This window comes from Rissa tridactyla, chromosome 6, assembly GCF_028500815.1.
Source record: "Rissa tridactyla isolate bRisTri1 chromosome 6, bRisTri1.patW.cur.20221130, whole genome shotgun sequence".
In the NCBI taxonomy this organism is placed as follows: Eukaryota; Metazoa; Chordata; class Aves; order Charadriiformes; family Laridae; genus Rissa; species Rissa tridactyla.
In genome coordinates, this window is record NC_071471.1 from 73,728,425 (window position 1) to 73,749,671 (window position 21,247).

At 35.9% G+C, this 21,247-nt stretch overlaps 1 protein-coding gene across 1 annotated transcript in view; it reads right to left on the reverse strand.

Moving 5' to 3' along the window:
• The window catches only part of CFAP46 (cilia and flagella associated protein 46), an 83,197-nt gene that overhangs the window by 39,758 nt on the left and 22,192 nt on the right, over positions 1 to 21,247 (reverse strand). Inside the window, exons 13-28 of the mRNA XM_054206742.1 lie at positions 20,503 to 20,623; positions 17,947 to 18,070; positions 16,943 to 17,073; positions 14,263 to 14,408; positions 13,598 to 13,731; positions 11,807 to 12,019; positions 10,248 to 10,461; positions 9,767 to 9,916; positions 8,923 to 9,030; positions 7,035 to 7,216; positions 4,915 to 5,046; positions 4,242 to 4,407; positions 2,121 to 2,205; positions 1,872 to 2,010; positions 1,162 to 1,345; positions 540 to 693 (exon numbers count right to left, since the gene is read on the reverse strand). Coding sequence (XP_054062717.1) covers positions 540 to 693; positions 1,162 to 1,345; positions 1,872 to 2,010; positions 2,121 to 2,205; positions 4,242 to 4,407; positions 4,915 to 5,046; positions 7,035 to 7,216; positions 8,923 to 9,030; positions 9,767 to 9,916; positions 10,248 to 10,461; positions 11,807 to 12,019; positions 13,598 to 13,731; positions 14,263 to 14,408; positions 16,943 to 17,073; positions 17,947 to 18,070; positions 20,503 to 20,623 — 2,383 coding nt within the window. The remainder of the gene's footprint in view (positions 1 to 539; positions 694 to 1,161; positions 1,346 to 1,871; positions 2,011 to 2,120; positions 2,206 to 4,241; positions 4,408 to 4,914; positions 5,047 to 7,034; positions 7,217 to 8,922; positions 9,031 to 9,766; positions 9,917 to 10,247; positions 10,462 to 11,806; positions 12,020 to 13,597; positions 13,732 to 14,262; positions 14,409 to 16,942; positions 17,074 to 17,946; positions 18,071 to 20,502; positions 20,624 to 21,247) is intronic.

Sequence of the window (21,247 nt, forward strand, 5' to 3'; positions counted from 1 at the left end):
AGTTACATAAGGACTTGAAAGCATGCATCCCTTTGAAAGTAATTTTTGAAAAATCAATCCTAAAGTACTAGATAAAGCCAAGGAAAGAGCAACGAATCTAAGTACCCAAATCCTGGCACAGAAACCATTTCCTACAGTTACATCTGGCCCTCCATGACGATGCATTTGAAACATCGAGCTACTGAGCACTGCCTCCTGGTGGCACCTCACAACTCAGGAACCCCTGCCTCAGACAGGAGCTGTATCTTCCTACACCAAAAGACCGAGGGTAGGTCTCCATGGTGCAACACAGAATTCACAGATACGTTTAAGCTAGCCTTGAACAAACGACAGTGAATACTGGAGAAAGTGCCACCAAGCTGGTGCCATTCTTCATGGTAACTAAGCTGTAAATCAAAATATCCTTTGTGTTTGCTGCTGAGAAATTCACAGAATCACAGAATGATAGGGGTGGCTGAAGGGACCTCTGGAGACCATCTAGTCCAACCCCCCTGCCATAGCAGGGTCACTCCTCTGAAGGATATACACCTTTTACATACCTTCTTCTTGTGAGGACTGCATAGAAAATTTCATATGCAGCAAGAGATCTACCACCCAGTCCAGAGGTTTAATAACATCATTGAGGGGAAACTGGTTACAATATAGCCATTCAGCAAATTCCATCAGATAATCAACTTTCTGCCATTCATTTTCCTGTTTATATAAAAGTAATAAAGGAAGAGTTTGTTTACATTTGGTGATGTAAACCATCAAAAAGAAATTCCGAAGTTCAATATAGTCTTAACAGAAGCAAAAAATAATAATTTGACAGTGAGCAGTTTTATTGGCATCACATAATCAGAGTTAGGCTCAATGGAACGTAACAGAAAACTTTAGTTATTTATATATTCAGTTAATTCTTTGCTTTACCAAAATTTCTTGCAACTGGCTACTCTTAGACATTTTCTTTGACGTGACTCAACTGAATTTTCACTGGATACCAAGATTCAACCATACACAGTTTTCCAACTGAAGTGTAATTTCAAAGTTATAAAAAGTAATGGTCAAGTATATGGCCTTCCTACCAGCTCAATTATATACTTCACAGAACTTGCAATCTTGTGAATCCCTCGAGAAACGTCATTCTATCAGCACTTGAACATATAGTAAAAACCGACAAACCTGTAAAGCAATGATTGCGTTTTGAAAACAGCTTAACTGTCCAACAATACTTCTGGAGCCTGTTACCAAATGACGCCACATATGTGACAAATAATCTTCACTTTCATCTCTGAATTTCTGCATGTCCATCATAAAATTGTATCCCGATCCTGCCTTCACTGCAGCCATATGTTTAAAAATCAGGCTAGAAAAAGACAAAAAAACATGGCAAATTACTTGCAATTGTACCTATAAAGTAACTTTGTGAGTAGGGTAGATATACTAGTTCATATCAGTATAGTACGGAGATGTAAAGTACATAAACTGACATAAAAGGGCATATATCTTTGAACTCAGTTAAGACTATGTAAACAGTACTCTAGATAATTTAGTTTCCATTTAATATTAACGTCTTTATAGCTAGGAAAATTAAAAGTTTATGTGCCACAATTCATGTGCCTATTTCTTGTAAAAGTAAGATACTACTTATATACAAGTTTTTTAAAAAAATAATTTACAAATATTATGAACAGATTAACAATAAGAAGCACTGCCAACGTATGTCTCTTTCATCGAAAAGACACAACAGTGTTTTCTGTTGTAAGATCTGACAAGCTGACAGAAACTAATCATAATATTTTCCACATGCAAAATAAAAAAAATACTCAAGAGTTTTACACTTCTCAAGAATCAGGATGCTTATTTTAACAAAAATAAGTCAACCAGCTTACAGCCTGTGTCTTGTCTGAGGCAAAACTCTAATAGCTTCATCCAGGACTTTCAGTGCTGTCTCCCAATCAGCTTTATCAGCATATATGTGGAATAATAACCCATATAAGGAGGTTCTTAATGTCAGATCTTCCTCAGCACCTTTGAAGTATATTCAAATGATTTATTAACATACTGCAGAATTAGAATAATGATATTACAAAATACTGTTTTTTCTTTTATTACCAGATCAAAATAAGTTAAGAACATGCCTGGGAGAAAACATCCATCTGATAACCCGACGTTTTGAAAATCCTTTGTAATCCACTGATGCAAAGGCAACGTATCTTTCTTCTCCTAAAAAAGATGCCCAAAAAAAAATTTTTTTAAAAAGCACCTTTTATCTTTTGGTTAACGTATGTATTTAAGTATTACTGTACTTCTGTTTCATTTGTACACCAATTAATATTGTTAATATGAACTAGTAATGTGTTACCTAAATAGCTACTTGTGCAGGAGCTGAAAACCACAGCCATTTCTCCAGAACAAGTTTATAATACAAAACCAATACAGCAATAACCAGACTCGGTAACATTCAACCAGTTACATTGATTAAATAACGTGAACTCTTGATGTACTCTGTCAGAGAACCACACAAGAGTTGAGGCTGGCAGGGCCCCTCAGGCCTCTCCAGTCTAGGCCCCTGCTCGGAGCAGGCTAACACAGAGCAGGTTGCTCCGGGCCTTGCTCGCTCATCTTCTGAGCGCTCCAAGCCGAGACTCCACAAGCTCCCTGGTCAGAAATGAGCAACAGCTTATTTTTTCAGACTATTTTCAGATCATTTTTAAAAGGTGACTTAACATCTTTTGTACCATATAAGGTCTCCCCGGAGCCTTCTCCAGGCTGAACCCCCCCAGCTCTCTCAGCCTGTCCCCACAGCAGAGGGGCTCCAGCCCTCCCAGCATCTCCGGGGCCTCCTCTGGCCCCGCTCCAACAGCTCCGTGTCCTTCTGCTGTTGGTGCCCCAGCGCTGGAGGCAGCACTGCAGGGGGGTCTCCCCAGAGCGGAGCAGAGGGGCAGAATCCCCCCCTCACCCTGCTGTCCACGCTGCTTTTGATGTCTTGCTTTTTAATACAATTTATTGAGGGTTCACTCTGAAAATACGCTGTGGTAGTGAGTTAAGTATATATACATAATGAAGTATTTCCTTTTATTGGTTTTAAAGATATCACCTCTGCAAATAACTAAACCTTTAGAACTGTGCCTATGGGCAATTACTGTTATATACCCAAACACTGTCAAAGTTCCATTAAGTTTACAATCTTCACTGCACTTCCAAGTACACGGTGTACTCATCAGTTCTGTCTCCTACACACCCAGAATCAAGCAGACCAGTCACCGTCTCTGACTATTTGTGATTTATACATGGCTTGAGCACAAATCAAAATTAAGTTTTCTATTCTTGTACTACACTGCTTGATGATCTAAGGTGCAGACTCACATTGGTACCACTGAGCTTGAATGCAAGAGTTATTAATAAACCCTTCAAGCTCTAATTGAAATTGTGCCCATGGAAATGCACAGGAGAACTCATATCAGCTTCACCGACACGTAAATCAAACCTAGAAAGAGAAATGGATTAGCTCTGGAGAATTTTGAAGTAAGAAAAGTTGTAAATGTGTAGGGACGTTTCAGTGTGCAGAAGAAATTCCATATGGCGAGATGTGATATACAATATACATCACCTACATATTGTTTCAAAACGATGTCTCCAGTTTACACGTGTTCATAATCAACAAGTATTTAATTTTGTCACTGACTCCCAGCACAGTTTGAATTATAACTACTTCCTATTGCCAAAGTGCTAGTCTGTTAAAAACTGGAGATATGCAAAGTAAAAATTCGTTTTTACAGGTAGAAGAGAAATTTCAATTTGCAGGTGTGGGGAACCTTAATTTAGTCAGTTTTTTTTTCTGAGTTCATGTTTTAAGATCCGTTGTCATCCTTTTTGGATAAGACTCTTTTTTCTGGATTTTCTTTCGAATATTTTCTAAACATTCCCTTTTGTAAGCTTCACAAAGTGAAATACTACAGCCCTTCAGACAGCAAATTATTTCAAAGAAAACTGTTGCAAGTCTGACAATTACCTAAAACCAGAAGAATCACTAAATGGAAAAGAAGAATATGTGATTCCCTGTACGTGTGAATGGGTGCTATGTGAATGCAAGTTAGAAACCATGTATGTGTTTATGACAAATAAGTCACTTGCCCCTCTTAGGAAAGGTATCTCGAAGAATGCATCCAGAGCTTCAGAGCAAATGAAAATTTTTCTTTATCACCAGCACCAATCACTAAACACATGCACAATTCACAATACCTATTAGATATTCTTACCTGTTTATTTTTAGATTCTGCTTTAATTATATTCTTAAGAATTATTTCAGTAGGTTCTTTAAATTGCTCTCTGTCATTTGGAGAACTTAACAAAGGTAGACATGTATTCCAAAAGTGTCTGGCTGCAAACATGACAAGGGAATAATTCCTGGCTTCACCTGCGTACCTGAAGAAAATGAAGTACAGCTTAATAAAGGAAAACAATCACGCTCTAACCAAAATAAAGGATTTTACTTCTACAAACATCCAGGTTTACCTGACCTAGGCACCACCATATTTAATCTCAGCAATGAGATGGCACATGTGTACAGTCAAGCAGTGGAGCAGGTTTCTCACAGAGGTTGTAGTCTCCATTCCTGGAGGTTCTCAAGACCAGACTGGACAAAGCCCTGGGCTGGCCCCGCTTTGAGCACGAGTTTGGACTAGAGCCCTTCTGAGGTCCCTTTCAACCTGATTTTACTATGATCCTATGACATTACAAGATCAGCTATGTGGAATATATGGTATTTGATAAATTTACTGAACTGTAAAAACCTGTCAAATCCTTTGTTAAGCATTTCAGCTCACAATTATTTTGATTTTTATCAGTCTTGGGAGAGAATATGTTGATCCCCAAATCTGTAAATCAAATTTCAGGTCTGTTTTATATTAGTCCTCTCAAAATAAAACATACCTGGCACTCTGAACAAAGGCTTTTGATGCTGCTATGCGCAAATGTTTTCTTCCAGACAAATTTTCCATTATACTCTTCCCTTGTATACAGGCAGTAATGCTTAACATTTCTTGTCCCACTCTGTTACCAGGCCTGAATAAAGGCAAATAATTAAAGAAGTGCTAGTCTTACAGTCTGAGAATATACTAGTTCCTATTAATGATACGTTCAAGTTGTTACTAAACAGATGTCCCTAGCTTTGGAAGTTACAAATGCTTCTACTGACTTTTCTTTTAAAACCAGAAAATATTTGAAAAACTGAACATTTTGTGAAAAGATATCAGAAATAAAATATCTTTTTCACAGCTCTAATGAAAATGACTGCAAATTTAGATTAAAAAAACTACATCTACATTTAGCAAGGGGAGAAAACAGATTTGGGGTTTTCTCCTCATTATTCACTATTGTACATCAAACAAAATATTAGTCCAAAGTCAAACTTACATGGCAAGCAATTAAGAACAGAAATAAGGAAAATTAGACAACTTCTGATAATTTCTTTTGGAACTGGTCTTGCTTATGTCTGGTAAAGTATACACAGGGCTTTGGACCATCATCTGCTCCATTTAAAAGAAAACAATGTAGATTTCAGTCCCAGCAGTTAATCAGTTAAAAATAAATAAGTAAATAAATTTGGTGCCTCTGTTTAACTGTGATTTTGTAAGAAAAGAAGTAATGCAATTTGCAAGGGTTTTTTTTAATGCCTCAGCTACAACATGCAACCATACACAGAAATGTAGACATTCTAGTTGGTCCAGTTCCTATCCTGTGGTGAGAACTATCATGCAGTTATGATTTGTGTTTGTGAGAGGACACCAGTGTTCTACATTACAAGTTAACAACAACAAAGCTAAAAATAAGTATTTAATCCTCCTTTGTCCTGAAGTTGTGCTTTACCATGGGAAGACTAAGTTTATTTTCCATTTCTCTGGAAATAGCATTTAGAATCCATGCCTACATTTCTTTGTCAACTAATCAAACATTTCATCATTCACTACTTTGCAGATTGTTAGATATGCAGCAAATATTTTCTCAATTTCTGTAATGTACTGAAACTATATATTTCGTACTAATATATCTTATTTGGCTTTACATGTTTTTCCCCATGTAGCAAACAATCATGAATTTCAAAGAGCAGAATTTTTTTTTTTAAATAGGAATTATTTTTCAGAGAGAAAAATGAACAATAAGTTATATTCAAAGTGTTTCACATGCTTATTTCAACCTTCCTACATTCCAACAAACTGTTACTCAACGAAGCTGATCCCTTCCTCTTTTGATACAATAACATTCTGGTTTTGGAGGAGGTAATATTAAAAAATAGAAGGATCAAAAGATTCTTCCTTTTTATAATAAAGGACTCCATCAACAGATCCCTTTATATACGACACCTTTTTTTTTCTTTGAGATCAATGTTTTAAATTATCAGTTAGGTAAGACACCGGGCTTTTATAGAAATGAGTTACATTCCTATTGCACCCGTATGCATAGGTGTTAATAAAGACCATAAAGGCTACTTGACACCAGAGTTTGGAATAGAGTAGCTGCCATCACCTATTACCACTCACAGCTCCGTCGTGTTCCGTGAACTGTGTAGACCCTTTGTGTGACCCAGTTCAGCACTGGAAGCAATTAGCATCAGAAAAAGAACTAGAATAAGCTACTTCCTGCTTGGAAGTTACAAAAGTGTGAAAAGACCACGATGGCCAGAGAACATTTCAGAAAAGCAATGCTCCCCAGGAAGACGTCTGAATGCACATATATGTATGACCTTTTGTCTCACTTGGATAACAAAATTCATATTTCCTGAACTGGGTCCAGAGCCACAATCTGGATCTCACACTGCCTTTTACTCAAGCTACGCTGCAGAGTTAAAACATCATCTGCAGTACTTAAGTAACTGGTAATGACAGAGTCAGCAGAAGTAGGAAAATTTCACTTTCACCCCTAACTGTACAGTTGCTTTGTAAAAAAAGATTCTTTCACTTTTGTTTAAGTGATCAGATGCATTTACTCTAGATGCTCATTTCAAAATTTAATTCAAGTATACCACAGCATCATGCAAAATTCCATGTACTTACATTTCATATTTCTTAGTATCTCTATTGCGGAAAAAATTCTCATCTGTTTGCAAGATCCTTTTAGAACAAGTTGTCACTATCTCATAGTTATGTGATAGATATGCAAAATACGTAAGTCGTGTCAGTATCTGCAATTCCACTAAGGAATCTGGCCAACTGCATTCTAAAGCCAATTTCACTAACTGGGGGGGGAGGGGGCAGTGGGGGGAAGAAAAGAAAAAAAGAAAAGAGTTAAAATTCTCAGGTTTTTATCATGCTCTTCTCTTACATGCTTCTCACTTACATGCTTACAGCTTACATCCACCCAGAACAAGTACGTGATAAAACAATCAAGAAAAACAAAATGTTACAAGAACGATCAAAATATACAATAGAGAAGCATCGCTCACCCTGTAGCAAGTATTACAATAGTGTATGTACATCCAGGTTTAAGTATGCATGCCTTTTGATCAGCAGTATCTGCCAGGACATATAAATATGTCCTCAGTTCTCTTCTGAAAAATCAGCGGAATGGGACTTCTGAAATTCAGAGTCCATTTTAGTTTAGCCAAAGGTAAGAATGGGAGATAGAACTGGTTTTACAACAACAGTGTTTCATATATAGTTTTATTATAGGATCTAAACATCTTCCTTGCTTTTGCAGGTGTCAGTCAGAAAGTTCCATCTTTTTAAGATAATGGGAATTGTTAACCAATTGGTCAAAATGAGGATATTACAATACTGCTCTCCAAAACTAAGCCCCTGAAGTAATAGCTAAAGCTAACTCATAGTATTTGGCATAAACCTGTAAACCAATTAGAATTAGATACCCATATATTTATACTGACAGAAAGATGGACTTCTGCAAAAGTGTAAGACAACGTCACCAAATTCCTAGCTAAATGGGGAAATACATCTTAGTCCTTTAAGAAAGCTCTTTAACAGGAGGTAGAAATTATAAACACAGTAATCAAACAGGTGAGACCACAACTCACTGTTTTGAAAATATAGGGTATAAACCTTTCTACATCACCTTTATTCCTCTTGAATAGCTTGGTAACCAACAGTAACACCGGAAAAGTGTGGCACTATTCAGCATGAGTAATTATGGAAAACTGATCAAAAGCAAGTACTTTAAGAAACTATGACTCATATAAAACTCATCCAAAAGCCACCTGATTCTTTAAATTGTAGTCGTGTTCTACCTTGCAACTGCCAAAAGTAAATTCAATATAACGTAAAGTTTTCTGTTGAAATTCTGAATACTTCCAATACAAACACTAAAATACACCTCTCTACAACTCCCTGAATGGAGGCCATAGCGAGGGAGGGGTTGATCTCCTCTCCCAAGGAACAAGCGACAGGACAAGAGGAAATTTTCTTCACCAAAAGTGTTGTCAAGCACTGAGCAGGCTGCCCAGGGAAGCGGTGGAGTCGCCATTCCTGGAGGGATGTAGAGGTGGTGCTGAGGGATATGGTTTAGTGGTGCACTTGGCAGTGGTGGGTCAACAGACTTGATGATTGTAAAGGTCTATTCCAACCTAAACGATTCTATGATTATGTGAAGTTTTCTCCACACAAAAATGGAAGGTCAGAAGTATGGGTCTGTACAGAATTCATCTGAACCCATTATGCTCATCTGATGGTTATGGAAATAATCTGTGAGAGCAACATGGGAATAATTCTAATACTGGCATTCTAATGCTGGTTTTTGGATAAATGAAAATATTCAGTCACAAAATTCTTCTACCTGTCATAACTATTCAATCTCTTGGAAAGTTTTAAAGGAAGTAATGGTACAATAAAAGTTTCAAAATTAATTTTGCTTCTACACAAAACTGAAACTGAAAGCACATTTATACTATGCAATTTCTTAAAACTTGAAAGCTAATAAAACAAAACTAAATACCTGAGGTAAGCTAGGCGCAGTGAAATCCATGAGGCCCAAACCATTACATGAATACATTTCTAGACCAACAAGAACTCTTGCCACAGGATTTTGTGCTCCATCATCATTCTAAGCAGAAATAAAAAATTCACATTAACAGATTTTATTTTTTTTTTTGCAAGTAAACATTATTAAGGACATTAATTGAGATGACAAGGTAATAATAACTGTGTTTGAAAACCTCAATTTGCATTAAGCAAGCTTCCTCTCTTCACTATGTCCTTAAAATGGTGGATTTTATATATTTATTTACTTTTAATTAACATTGTGAACTCTGAACTACTACAGTTTCAACATTAAAAAAACCATAGCAAGAATACAATGAATGTAAATTCCATATATCACTGAGGGATTAAGGTTTTATAAACAGAATAAAATAAAAAGATAGGAATAAAATATTTTCCAAGTTACTAGGTCCATATTCCATATATTAAGAGACTGTATTAAATGTTGATATAAATACGGTTGATTTTTCTTATTATTTTTATGTAGCAATTTTATTATTTTAAATGTATGAATTCAAAACCAATTTTGTTATACAGTCATCATATGCCAGACATCACCATAATTACTCTTAGCAGCTAAAAACAGAGGGTAGACTCAATGGTATGCCCAATGTGAAAAATTTGCTGCATTCCATAAAGATTTATGGGAACTACAGCCAAAATCTATTTTCATCATTGTATTCAAATATATAGAAGAAAACACACATTGGTAATTTCAGTAATTATTAAATGAACTTCTAAATTTTTTAATTTTTCAAAGAAAAGTTTAAACATTATGCAGGATTTCAGAGATATAATACCTCCTCCTCAGTGCCAAGTTTATGTCCAATCTGCTGGTGGTTTAACTGCTTTGCTTTCACCCAGGTCGCAATGATCTGCTGTTGTGCAGCAATAGGTACTGCTTCACTAGGTACGGTTCCAGCTGTCGCGTGTAGGGCAAATTCACAAATCTAAAGCCAAGAAGAAAAAAAAAAAGGCTGAAACAGGAGAAATGTGGAAAGCTCTTTTGTATGGAACATGATGTCAATTAGTTATTTTAAAATTGTTGCATATGCACCTCTAAGCCTAACAACATCTTATTAAGTCAACCCATACAGCAAATGGAAGTTACTGTACTCAGCCCCAGTTGGTGAAGAACTTCAGCATGCATTTTGGGAGGACTTGTGCTGACTTTAAAAGATGGTAGCTTATTTTTTGGAAAAATTTGTACAATTTAATTTATATGAATTGTCATATATGACAGCAGACCAAAAAAGACTATAAAAAATGAGGGCTTTGTACCTCTAAGGCAGCTTTGATATCAGGAAGTCCACTGGGATCTACTGAAAAAGACTGGATGACATTTGCTTTTTCATGTTTCTTTGCTGCAGCTTTTGTGCTTCTGTCTGTTGCTGCATCGCTTTTTTTCATCTCAACAAGTTTTGGCTTTGGAATCCAACGAAGAATTAAGCCCCGAGCCAAAGCATTACATAACATCAATAAAATCGTAGTACTTCTGAAGAAGAAAACAAAAATCAGAAGTGCACACTGCATCAGATCAAAATAAGAGGATGCAATAAAGTTTATTACTTTCAAGTAATAAACCTTACTTGAAAATGTAAATTTTTTTAGGAAGCAAAGTTATGGATGTTACAAAAAAAATTTCCCATTGGAAAAGCAGTTAAAATGGTTAAACGTACAAAAAAACCCCACAACCAACTTCCATAGTTTACATGATACTTTTTCAGCTCTTTCTATAATTGAAGCTTCTATTTCCTCACAGAAAAAAAAAAATATAAGTTCATACTTACGTCAGACAAACACATTTAAAATATAGTTTTTTATTAGTAGCCTGCTATGCATGAAAATAATAACTATTTCCTAAAAAATTAACCTAGCCAAACCCCTCACATAAAACCATTTATTTATTACACTGTATTACTCTTCATGCCAATCAACTGCTGAACTGGAATTACCATTTCTGGTGGGTTTTTTTTTTTTTTTGAGAAAACAGAAACTGAATTATGACTAAGAGGTTATTGCTAATACATGCTAATATAAATATCAGAATTAATAACTAGGTATTAGCAGTCTTCATCTCTGTACAAACTGCACTTTAGGCTTAGTTCTCCAATACTGTCAAAAGAACTGTCTTTGCTGCAGGTCCTAACAGTTTGCCTAATGCTGAGGTCACTGTCAATAACGTGCTAAAATTTCTAGGATTTTGTCCCACAGTCAGACTTTGACTAGAGGATCTCCTCTGTCATAGTCGATGACTCTCCCATTGCATTTACTACAGCGCAGGGTTTCTCTAAGGCACTGTGGAATCCATGTTCCTATTTTCATGGTCTATTAATGTGCACATTCCCTTTATTTTTTTTCTCTTATATTTCAAAACCAGTAGTAACCACCTTACTCTGATTAGAAATATTTACAATTAACTATATTTACAATATAACTCAATTTCAGAGCAACTGACAGCAAGCAAACACATTTTGAGCTGTCCTGGAAACTTGCAGGCTAAGAAAATTTTCCTGATTCTTTCTGACTAACTTAACAAAATGCTATTTCACATACACATGTTGCTATTCCACAAGAAAATTAATATTACTTAGTCTAAAGTGAATATGGCTTATAGTGAAGAGTAACAAAGAACAAAGAGAAAGCATTAAAAAGCTATTTTCACACCACAAAATTAAATTTCTCTTCTGAACTCTCCGTATATACCAAAGTCATTCTGCTAACAATAAAAGCCAGCAATAAGAGTCCTTCACAGCACAAGGTGATCTACAACGGTTGTAAAATTATTTTTTCTGTTTTAGAAAAAAAGAGCATGTTCATAACCGAACATCTAAATTTACCCGTTGTGCCCAACAGTCTTGATGGCCCCAAGAAGAGTCTGCAGATACTCAGTAATTTCCCTCTGTCTTCCTGAAGAGATGAGATGTCTATTGTAGTTTAAGACATACACCACAGCATTGTGAACAATCCAGGCTTCATTCAGCTCTTCTCCTATTTCGGCTGCACGCTGGAAGTTTTCCATAGCATACTGAGATAAGTAGTCTATCCATAAACTATAAAATTAATATAAAGAAGCTGTTATTCCAAAACTTCAACGCTAGAAGGGATTACATCATAAGGTTAAATATGCAGTTATACATCTCGATCAATAGCAACAAAATTTTTTAATGACTTTTCAGTTGCATTTATTAAGTCTTCATCCATTAACTTATATTTTACTTGGATGAGAAGATGACTCAGGAAAGGAATTAGCATCAACGTAAAATGAATAGTCTCTGACACTCAGATGCTATTAGCTTAAAAAATAGTGGTTATAGTTCATTCTTCATCCACATGTTTTTTTAAAATGTGTGTATGAATCCACACATCGGTGCTAGAAATCATTAAATATCTGTCACAGGGCTCTACTTGAATACAGACACAAGTAAGGCATTCCACTCAAGTGTTAAGGAGGCGTCTTATTCACTTAACAACTGCATGTGTTCTTACATTCAAAGATATCTCTGGATGCTCTGAAATACTACATTAATTTTTAATAGAATAACAGCTTTTTCATAGTCTAGGCCATAAATTTCTTTCAATAACTTTCTCTTTTTCTTTTCTTAATTATCAAGATGTACCATTACTTAGAAAAAGCAATATTAAAAATATAGTCTCAAATGACCACACAGAATGGCCATGGTTAAGTCACTAAACCAAAAGCACAAGCTGACACAGGGTACTACTATGTCAACAAAGGGACAGGACACAGCAGACCAAGGTGCTTTTTTTTTGCTATGAGTCTTTAATTCAATTGGGTAACTCAAAAACAGCTTAGTAGCAAATTTTGGAACAGAATCCTCATCATCTTTGTTCCTTGGTTCTCCGCAGTTTATACTTTTTCCTGTTTTACTAAACAATTGCAAGCAGATAGTGTGAGATACTTTACTTAATCGTTAGACTAAATGAACGTTCTTAGGGACACAACCCTGGGATCTTACTCCTGCAAGACATGACCACTCTCACAAGAAGGCTAATATTAGTACGAATGTGAACACAAGAGAGTTTAAAGATCACATTCAGAATTCTCCCCCGTCTCCCCTCCTCTTTTGCAAGAAATAATTGTGTGAGACCAGAAAGAAAACAATACTTGCTATGTTCTACTCTCCCTTTTTCATTTCAGTTGACTGGATGGAACAGACTAAGTTCTTGCAAACTGCAGTAATTCATTGTATGTATTTGAGTACTCAGAGACCATTATCGCATAGGAGCTACAAAGCAAGACAAAGAGGGTTTTTATTTGGGGAAATATATATTTTAATATAGAATTTTATGGTCTAACTGTAAATATAACACAGTTTTAATAGTTTTTAAGGTTGGGATACTAGCTTCTAGTTTCCCAACATAACACAAAGAAATGTTAAATGAAAAATAAAATGCACACTCCAGAATGAAAACAAACTAAAGAAAAATTATTTTGAGCCATTATTTTTAGATTCTTTTCCTTTTCCCATTACCATGACTACCTAAAAATATAAAGCATCTGGTGCAATGAATTCCACTAAGAAGCTATAACTTGCAATTATCATCTGTGTGTGATAATAACAATCTGTTAGAGTTCCTAGGTCTTGTTATATATTAAAGAAAAGCACCTGTACGTTTTCCATTCTGGATCATTTTCAGGAATATATGAAACATATCCTGCACGATACTGGCTTCTGTCTTCTGGAGGTACAGCATGATCATTCAGTTCAATTCCCTGCAACCTTAATAAATTAATAGTTGCCTGGAAAGATACAGAGAAATAAATTTTCTACCCAGTTTATCACTGTGAAAATAGACTGTGACTTAGTATTAGTGTTGTTACCTCTTCAAAAATTAGAAAATACAAAATGCTTTTTCAGATGTTGTACAGGCACGTACAGCTACATGAAATGCAATGTAAAATACTTGCTAGTCTTCCGAATTTCTATAGCTAATTTTACTAAGTAATTTCATTGAGAAAAGAAAAAAAAATTTTTTTTAAGTCATATTGGAACGTTAAGGATCCAGAAATGTAATGTCACATGTCAAATATTTACAATAGAATCCCTTGTAAAAAAGCATTATCACCACCTGCAGTGAAACTATTGCTATAGTTACTTTCACAAAGTATTTCAATAAAGATGCTTCATGAAACTACTTATTCCTTTAGTTCCTGTGGAGGTAGACAATAATTAAACTCAGAATTCCAGTGCTTTAAGATTTATTCATAAAATTATACATAAACCAAAGCTAAATGAAACAAACATGAATGACAGCTATGTAATTTATTTACCTCTGCGTTAATGAATCTTATTTCTGCCAACATTCTGAGTAAATCTCTTTCAAAAGAGAAGGATTTAGCAGGTAGTAATGATTCTCCTGGTAAGCTGTCACCTTGATCATCATCCATCATAGCTGTACTAGCTTTCTTCTTCTGTGCTACAAATCAATCAATCAATTCATTATTATTACCATGCAAATCAGAAAAAAAAATCACCTTCATTTTAAAATTTAAAAATCCCTACACATTCTTAAATCCAGAAGAAAGAGTTAACAAGTATGGATTTAAAATTATTTCACTCAACTTTTTTTTCATCAGCACAATTTATTGCACTCAAAACCCGTTCTTCTCAAGCAGTGCTGAGGTATTGGTTATCTGTGATTTTACTGCATTTGTGCATAAACTTCAATATATGCAACAAATAACTTGCTCCAGCCATAATGTGCATACTGAAATTACATTAGTTATGAATATAACCTATGGACTCCAGTTAAATTTTATTACTTCAATGGAAGTGGAGTGCTGGACATTATGTAGTAGGTAAAATCTCACTGTGTTTAAATTACGGATGGGGCTGACTTTCTGGAACACACACATCAATAAAGAGAAAAATAGCATTATTTTTCTTTGGTTTAATAATGAAGAGAAAGGACCAAAATTATTTAAATATAAACACAAAGTAAAAGCATAAATGCCGTCACCATGGATTCCCGCTACACTGTTGGCCAATAGCAGGTGTTTGAGGAAAGGCATAAAAGTAGGTTACACAAAGCTACTTTCTTTCCTGGTCTATCTTCACAGTTTTTCAGAATCTCCTGAACCACAGGTTGTTTGACCCATCAAGTTCAATATTCTTCAATAAACGTACCTAATTAGTCTCTGTCGAATTTTTTAAACAATTCTTCATTCTCCCAGTCTCTGCCTTTGCCTTCTGCAACTTGGGCAGTATTGTCAGAGCTCTTGCCGGTGAAGACTGAAGCAGAAAAGTCATTAAGCACCTCAGCCTTTCTCCATATCCCAGGTCACCAGGTGTCCTGTTTCCTTCCGGAGAGGGCTCACATTTTCCCGTCTTCCTTTTACCGCTGATGTACCCGTAGAAGCTTTTCTTGTTGCCCCTCATGTCCCTGGACAGATTTAACTCTATCTGGGCTTTAGCTTTCCTAACCTGATCCCTGGCTGCTTGGACAATTTATCTGTTTTCCTCCCAGGCTACCTGCCCTTGCTTCTACCCTTTACAGGCTTAATTTTTTCTGTTTGAGTTTGTCTGAGAGCTCCTTGTTCATCCATGCAGGCCTCCTGGAGTTTTTGCCTGACTTCCTCTTTGTTGGGATGCATCGCTCTGGAGCTTGGATGAGGTGACCATTGAATATCAACCAGCTTTCTTGGGCCCCTCTTCCCTCCAGGGCATTATCCCATGGTACTCTGCCAAGCAGATCCTTGAAGAGGCCAAAGTCCGCTCTCTGGAAGTCCAGGGTAGTGAGCTTGCTGTGTGCCTCCTTGCTGCCCTAAGGATCTTGAACTCCACCATCTGATGGTCACTGCAACCCAGGCTGCCCTTCAGCTTCACATTTCCCACCAGCCCCTCCTTGTTGGTGAGAACAAGGTTCAGCATGGCATCTCTCCTTTGTTGGCTCCTCTGTCACTTGGAGAAGAAAGTTATCATCGACGCATTCCAGGAACTCCTGGGTTTCTCATGCCCTGCTGTGTTGTCCCTCCAACAGATATCGGAGTGATTGAAGTCCTTCAAGAGGACCAGGACCTGTGAACATGAGGCTGCTCCTATCTGTCTATAGAGGGCCTCATCCACTCGGTCTTCCTGGTTGGGTGGCCTGTAGCAGACCCCCACTATAACGTCACCTGTGCCTGCCCTCCCTTTAATCCTGACCCATAAACTCTCAAAGAAACATGGCTAGTCTGGAGATGCAAAACTTGTGAAAGAAAATAGGTAAATTAATGCCCTATTTTAATTGAACCTTGAAAATAACCTAGAGAAAAAATGTGGAGTAGGTTCAATTAACATTGGCTAGAGGAAAAAAAAAATAGCCAACAGGGCATGTACTAGAATTTAATCTATTCTTAAAGGTGAATTTTATGAACTCCCAGGCAAAAAAAACCCAACAACTTTAACAGCTGCTTGCTGCTAGTGGTTTGAAAGTGCTCTTTCCCTGAGTTGAGAACTCTTAACACGTGTGGTAGGTTTTCAGCAGACCCCCAAGGAACAAGGCACAAACAATGCTGGATACCTCAGAGGAACCGCTAATAAGGGAATAAAGGATAAAAAATCTTACCACGTAACCCTCACACAAAGTGACCAATAATCCATTTTTCTTCAGCTTCCTCAGGTAATTAAGTACAACAGAGATGGATAATATGGACCTAGATGACCATTAGGGAATTAACCTATTTTCTTATATAGGTAGATACATTTCATATAAGTATTTTTCTTTAGCACCGGTGAAACACTTCTGAAGGCAACATATGGTTTCAACAGAAAAATGTAGGAATTGATTTCTAGATTCGGAGGTAGAAAGAATATTCCATGGACGCCAACATGCAGTGACAGACCAGAGTCTTAGGGAACTTTGGGAAGGAGATGGAAGAAAATAATAATATTGGCTTACTCCTTCAAGCAACTCTAATAAAACAAGGAGAAAGTTTCTCTTGCAACGCTCAAAATAATTTGTTCACTTACCTTTTTTAGGTTTTGTTACCTTCCTAAACAAAGTATCATCATACAAGAGACAAAATCTGCATGCTGCACGGCAGACATCCCATACTTCTTGCTTACGTGCAACTTTTGCCAAATCTGCCCAAAGTATAATTCTACCAAAGAAAAAGCATACATCAAATTACTTATCAGCAGGATTATCTTCTACACTTCAGGATTGCAAAAAAGTCATATCAATAATGATGGCCATCATAAATAAAATTTTAAATCTAATAAAAATTAATAAATGGAACACTTATTATCGGTAGCAAAGATAACACTATTACTTTATTAATTTAAAAAAGAAATCCCCTCAGCATATCAAGAGTGGGATGAAATTCTTGATCTGAGTAACTATACCAAAATTTCAAGATGTGTGACACCCCTAATTATCTATCTTAGAAACTAAACTAAACTAAATATTTCAAAATTGATGTTCAGAATGTCTAAGTCTTGAAAACAAGTTTGGATTTAGAATTTTTTTGAAAAAAATTTAAACTTCATCATGGGAATTTTTAGTGCACCTTTTACATAAAGAATGTTGAAATGATACACAAATAGTCAAAACAAAATCTGTGATCTTCCTACAGATTAATCTTTCTGACTCTCAGGATCAACTACTTCATTTCTTTATTAAGAAGCTGTAGCATGTGATGTGGTACAAGGACCTAAAAAGTTTCAATTGTACATCAAGTTGTTCAGTCTTCCAGCCTTAATCCACTCATTCTTCTGTCTGTTCAGTTTGTATCAACGGAACAGGTGAGTTTATGGTGCACGTGAACAGCAAAATAATACAATTATGCATAGCATGGGAACATCACGGAACTTTTCAGACATAAAGTTAAACACATGCTTAAGTGTTCTGCCAAGTCCGAGTATTCAGCCACTTATAAGCTATCACCAAGTACTGTAACAGCTGCAATAAGGAAACTCCCCGTTAGACATTTCTACACAAGACAAAAGAGACACTTCTTGTCTACAGTAATTACCTCTCTCTGTCATTTTCATTTTTTGAGTGTTTCAAATGTTCATCAACTTTCTCCATGCTTTTAATATGATGTTGTGCTTTTGCACAGAGGTAGCTTATTTGACTCCTACTTTTACCTGAGGAAACTTAGCAAAGAAAAAAGAATATAAGGCAATTTTTAGGTATTAGAGATGAAAAAATTCATATGAAGGTATGAAATTTGATTCATAACTACTTTCTGAAACACTGGAAATCCAGCCCTTTTTTCAGACCTTCAAGCTTTCCCAAAACCGACCAACCAACATGAAAAGAACCACACCCTACCAGCATCCATTCTGTTTTTCCTATATCTTCAGATATAGCTGTCCCATACAATAAATTATTTATGCTTGTTTGGCCCCCAAATGTCTCAATTACACCTCTTTTCTCACAGGGCATGCATTGCTCTAATTAGCTTCAGTCAAGAGTAAACGGATGAAGCAAGAGGCAAACTTCACATTCATGCTGAATTTTAAGAACACTTATCTAATCAAACACATTAAAGTTTGTTTTTTGTTTTAATTTGAGAATACTGACTTGTGTTTTACTTAGTCAACAAGATGTTAGGCAAAAGTATTAAACAAAGAAACAACCAGGGAGGAAGGGCGGAACAAGCTGGCGCCCTGAGGTAGAAAGTTACTCCAGTGGTACAGATACATCAAAAAGATATTATTTTTTGCAGTGTAATGACACAGAGGAAACGCTTTGCATTAGAATACAAGTAACTTCATGTGACTGGGAAACCAGATGAGTTTGTACTTTCACTTGAATCTAAGTGATAGTCCCTAACACATAATGCAGACTGAGTTAAGTTTTAATTTGATCCTCAAAAAATTTGCCAAATAATAGCAGCAGATACATATAAAGTATTTCTGGCTTTAAAATATTTGTATAACCACTTTCACTTACATTGATTTACAATGAAAAGAGGAAGGCATAATGTCTTACCATTCTTGTTAAAAATATTTTGCAATGCATTATCCAGCTTGTGATAAGGCTGTGTTATTTAACTATACACACAAATCAACTGACAGAAATTGTTCAGTGTAATACATAATGACAGTAATATCATGTAAGGTTGTAGGGTAAAGAACTGTGGATTAGAAAAGTACATTGTTCTCTGGATCTGCGGGTACAAGTCTCAGTAAATTAGGCCAGCATATACATCAAAAGAGAATGACATGTTGATGCACAGCTCTTTATGCAACCTAAAAGAAAAAATAACCCTATAAATCTGATGTCCTGTCCTATGTATGTTTTAATAATACAGTTACATATATATTTTCTTACTCCTTCAATAAACACGTTTGATTTTGTTGTAATATAAGTGTCAGGGAAAAAGCAAAAAACTCTTTGGATGACAGCCACAGGAACAACTGAAATCTTTCAAAACAAAATTTTACAAAACACTGCATCAAACAGATAGAAAGTATTGTAATAACTGTAATATTGTGATAATCTCACTCATTTTAATGACTTATCTTGGAAGGCTAATGTGTAGTAAGATTTTCCTGAGGAAGTGTGAATATAATTTTACAGTTGTCAACTCAAAATTCAAGAGCAAGTAAAAATACATGCACGCTTTTAATTCTATTTGTTGCACAAATACAATGCATTTTACCACCTTAAATCATGTATGAAAATGTTTTCCAATAAAATAATTTTCACATACTGAACTGCACTGCACGAAGTCGGAGTGTTGATTCTGTAAATAACACTCTTAGTTGCAAGTCATCAGTCGATCAAGTTTGAAATGAGAATATGCAAGGTGACTGCTTTGAAGAGAATATGCAAGGTGACTGGCTGAAGAGATGGCAGGAGAGAACCACGTGGCCTTCCAGAGCACCACAGGGTGCTACGGGAGCTACACGACTCCCGTAGCATTCCCTTCCTCCAGCATCATCTCCACCCTGTCAGTACACCGTTATACTCAGAAAGTTAGGTTAAATTAGTCACACGTTTGCTTTATTGACAAGATACAATAAAACAATTCGAGCCATCTGGAAAATCTGTTCCCTAACGACTCTTCTTCAACAACAGGCTATATAGTCACAAACTGCAGCTGTTTGTGGCATAAGGAACATGCCTATTTATGATGCGTGTTTTACAAAGTAAATAAAGAATCCATGCCTAAATCTCTGTGCAAAACTTGCTCTCTCAAAAGCAAGATTTTAGAATAAAAATACAATTACAGTACCCAATATTCTGGAGTGAAACTTCAGAAAATACCACTTAAAGCTGACCTTGGGTAAGACCACATAGTGAAAATAAAATTACAATACAACTTACAGCACAACAATAAGATTCAGATGAATTCAGTGGAGAAAACCAGAAACATTTCCTCTTCCAGTGTCACAATGTAAATCTTAGATCCCGAATGAAATCGATAGCTTTGCCACAGAATTCAGCAGAACAGTCATTTCATCTGTATTGCAATATTCTCTACATGTTGCCACTAGATGTTACGTCCAACCTTCAAGACCATGCAAAGCAGTCAAAGTCAAGTGTACTAACTTTCAGTCACACATACGTACATTACCTTTAACTTCATTTTCACTGTTGAGGACTATTTGAAATGAATCAGGAGCTAGTGCAAGACCTACATTCACCAGAAGGGACCTCTTTTTCCTCACATTATCCTTCTGCTTTCCCCTCTTAGCCTAGGTAAAGAAAAGAGCTATTTGTTATAAGGTTAATTTTTATTATATTCCTATTTATATATCTTATTTACTAAACATAACAGAGTATCTTATTTATTAAATATAACAGAACGCATATCATAGAAATTGGTACTACCAAAAAAATACCTACAGGAATTGTGTATCTTCATATATCTTACACAACATTCTGCAGTATTATTGTTGTTGAAAGTGACTGTAGAAATTTGGTTGATCTTGACATGCATACATCATAGATAACTGAATACAAAGTACTGTTCATGCTCCTCACGGATCTTTACAGTATATTCCTCAGTGTATAACCTGTCATTATGTTACACTTTCTTAAATAAAGGATAGTATTTATTTAGAAGCCAACAATTACGTACCCATTATGCAATAACTAGGAATTGCTACAAAATATAAAAAATTGCTAGTCCACTTAGAATTGTCTGAAGTCAGAGGAAGTGCAAGTGCTTTTTTTAAAAATAACATTTAAGCAGAAAAAGTTTGCATGTAAAAGTATTAAAACTAGACAAATAATCGTGACTTTACTTTTTCTTAATGATAGACATATCAACTCACCAGCAGCTTTCCAGTACTGATTTTAGGTTCAGTGAACACATC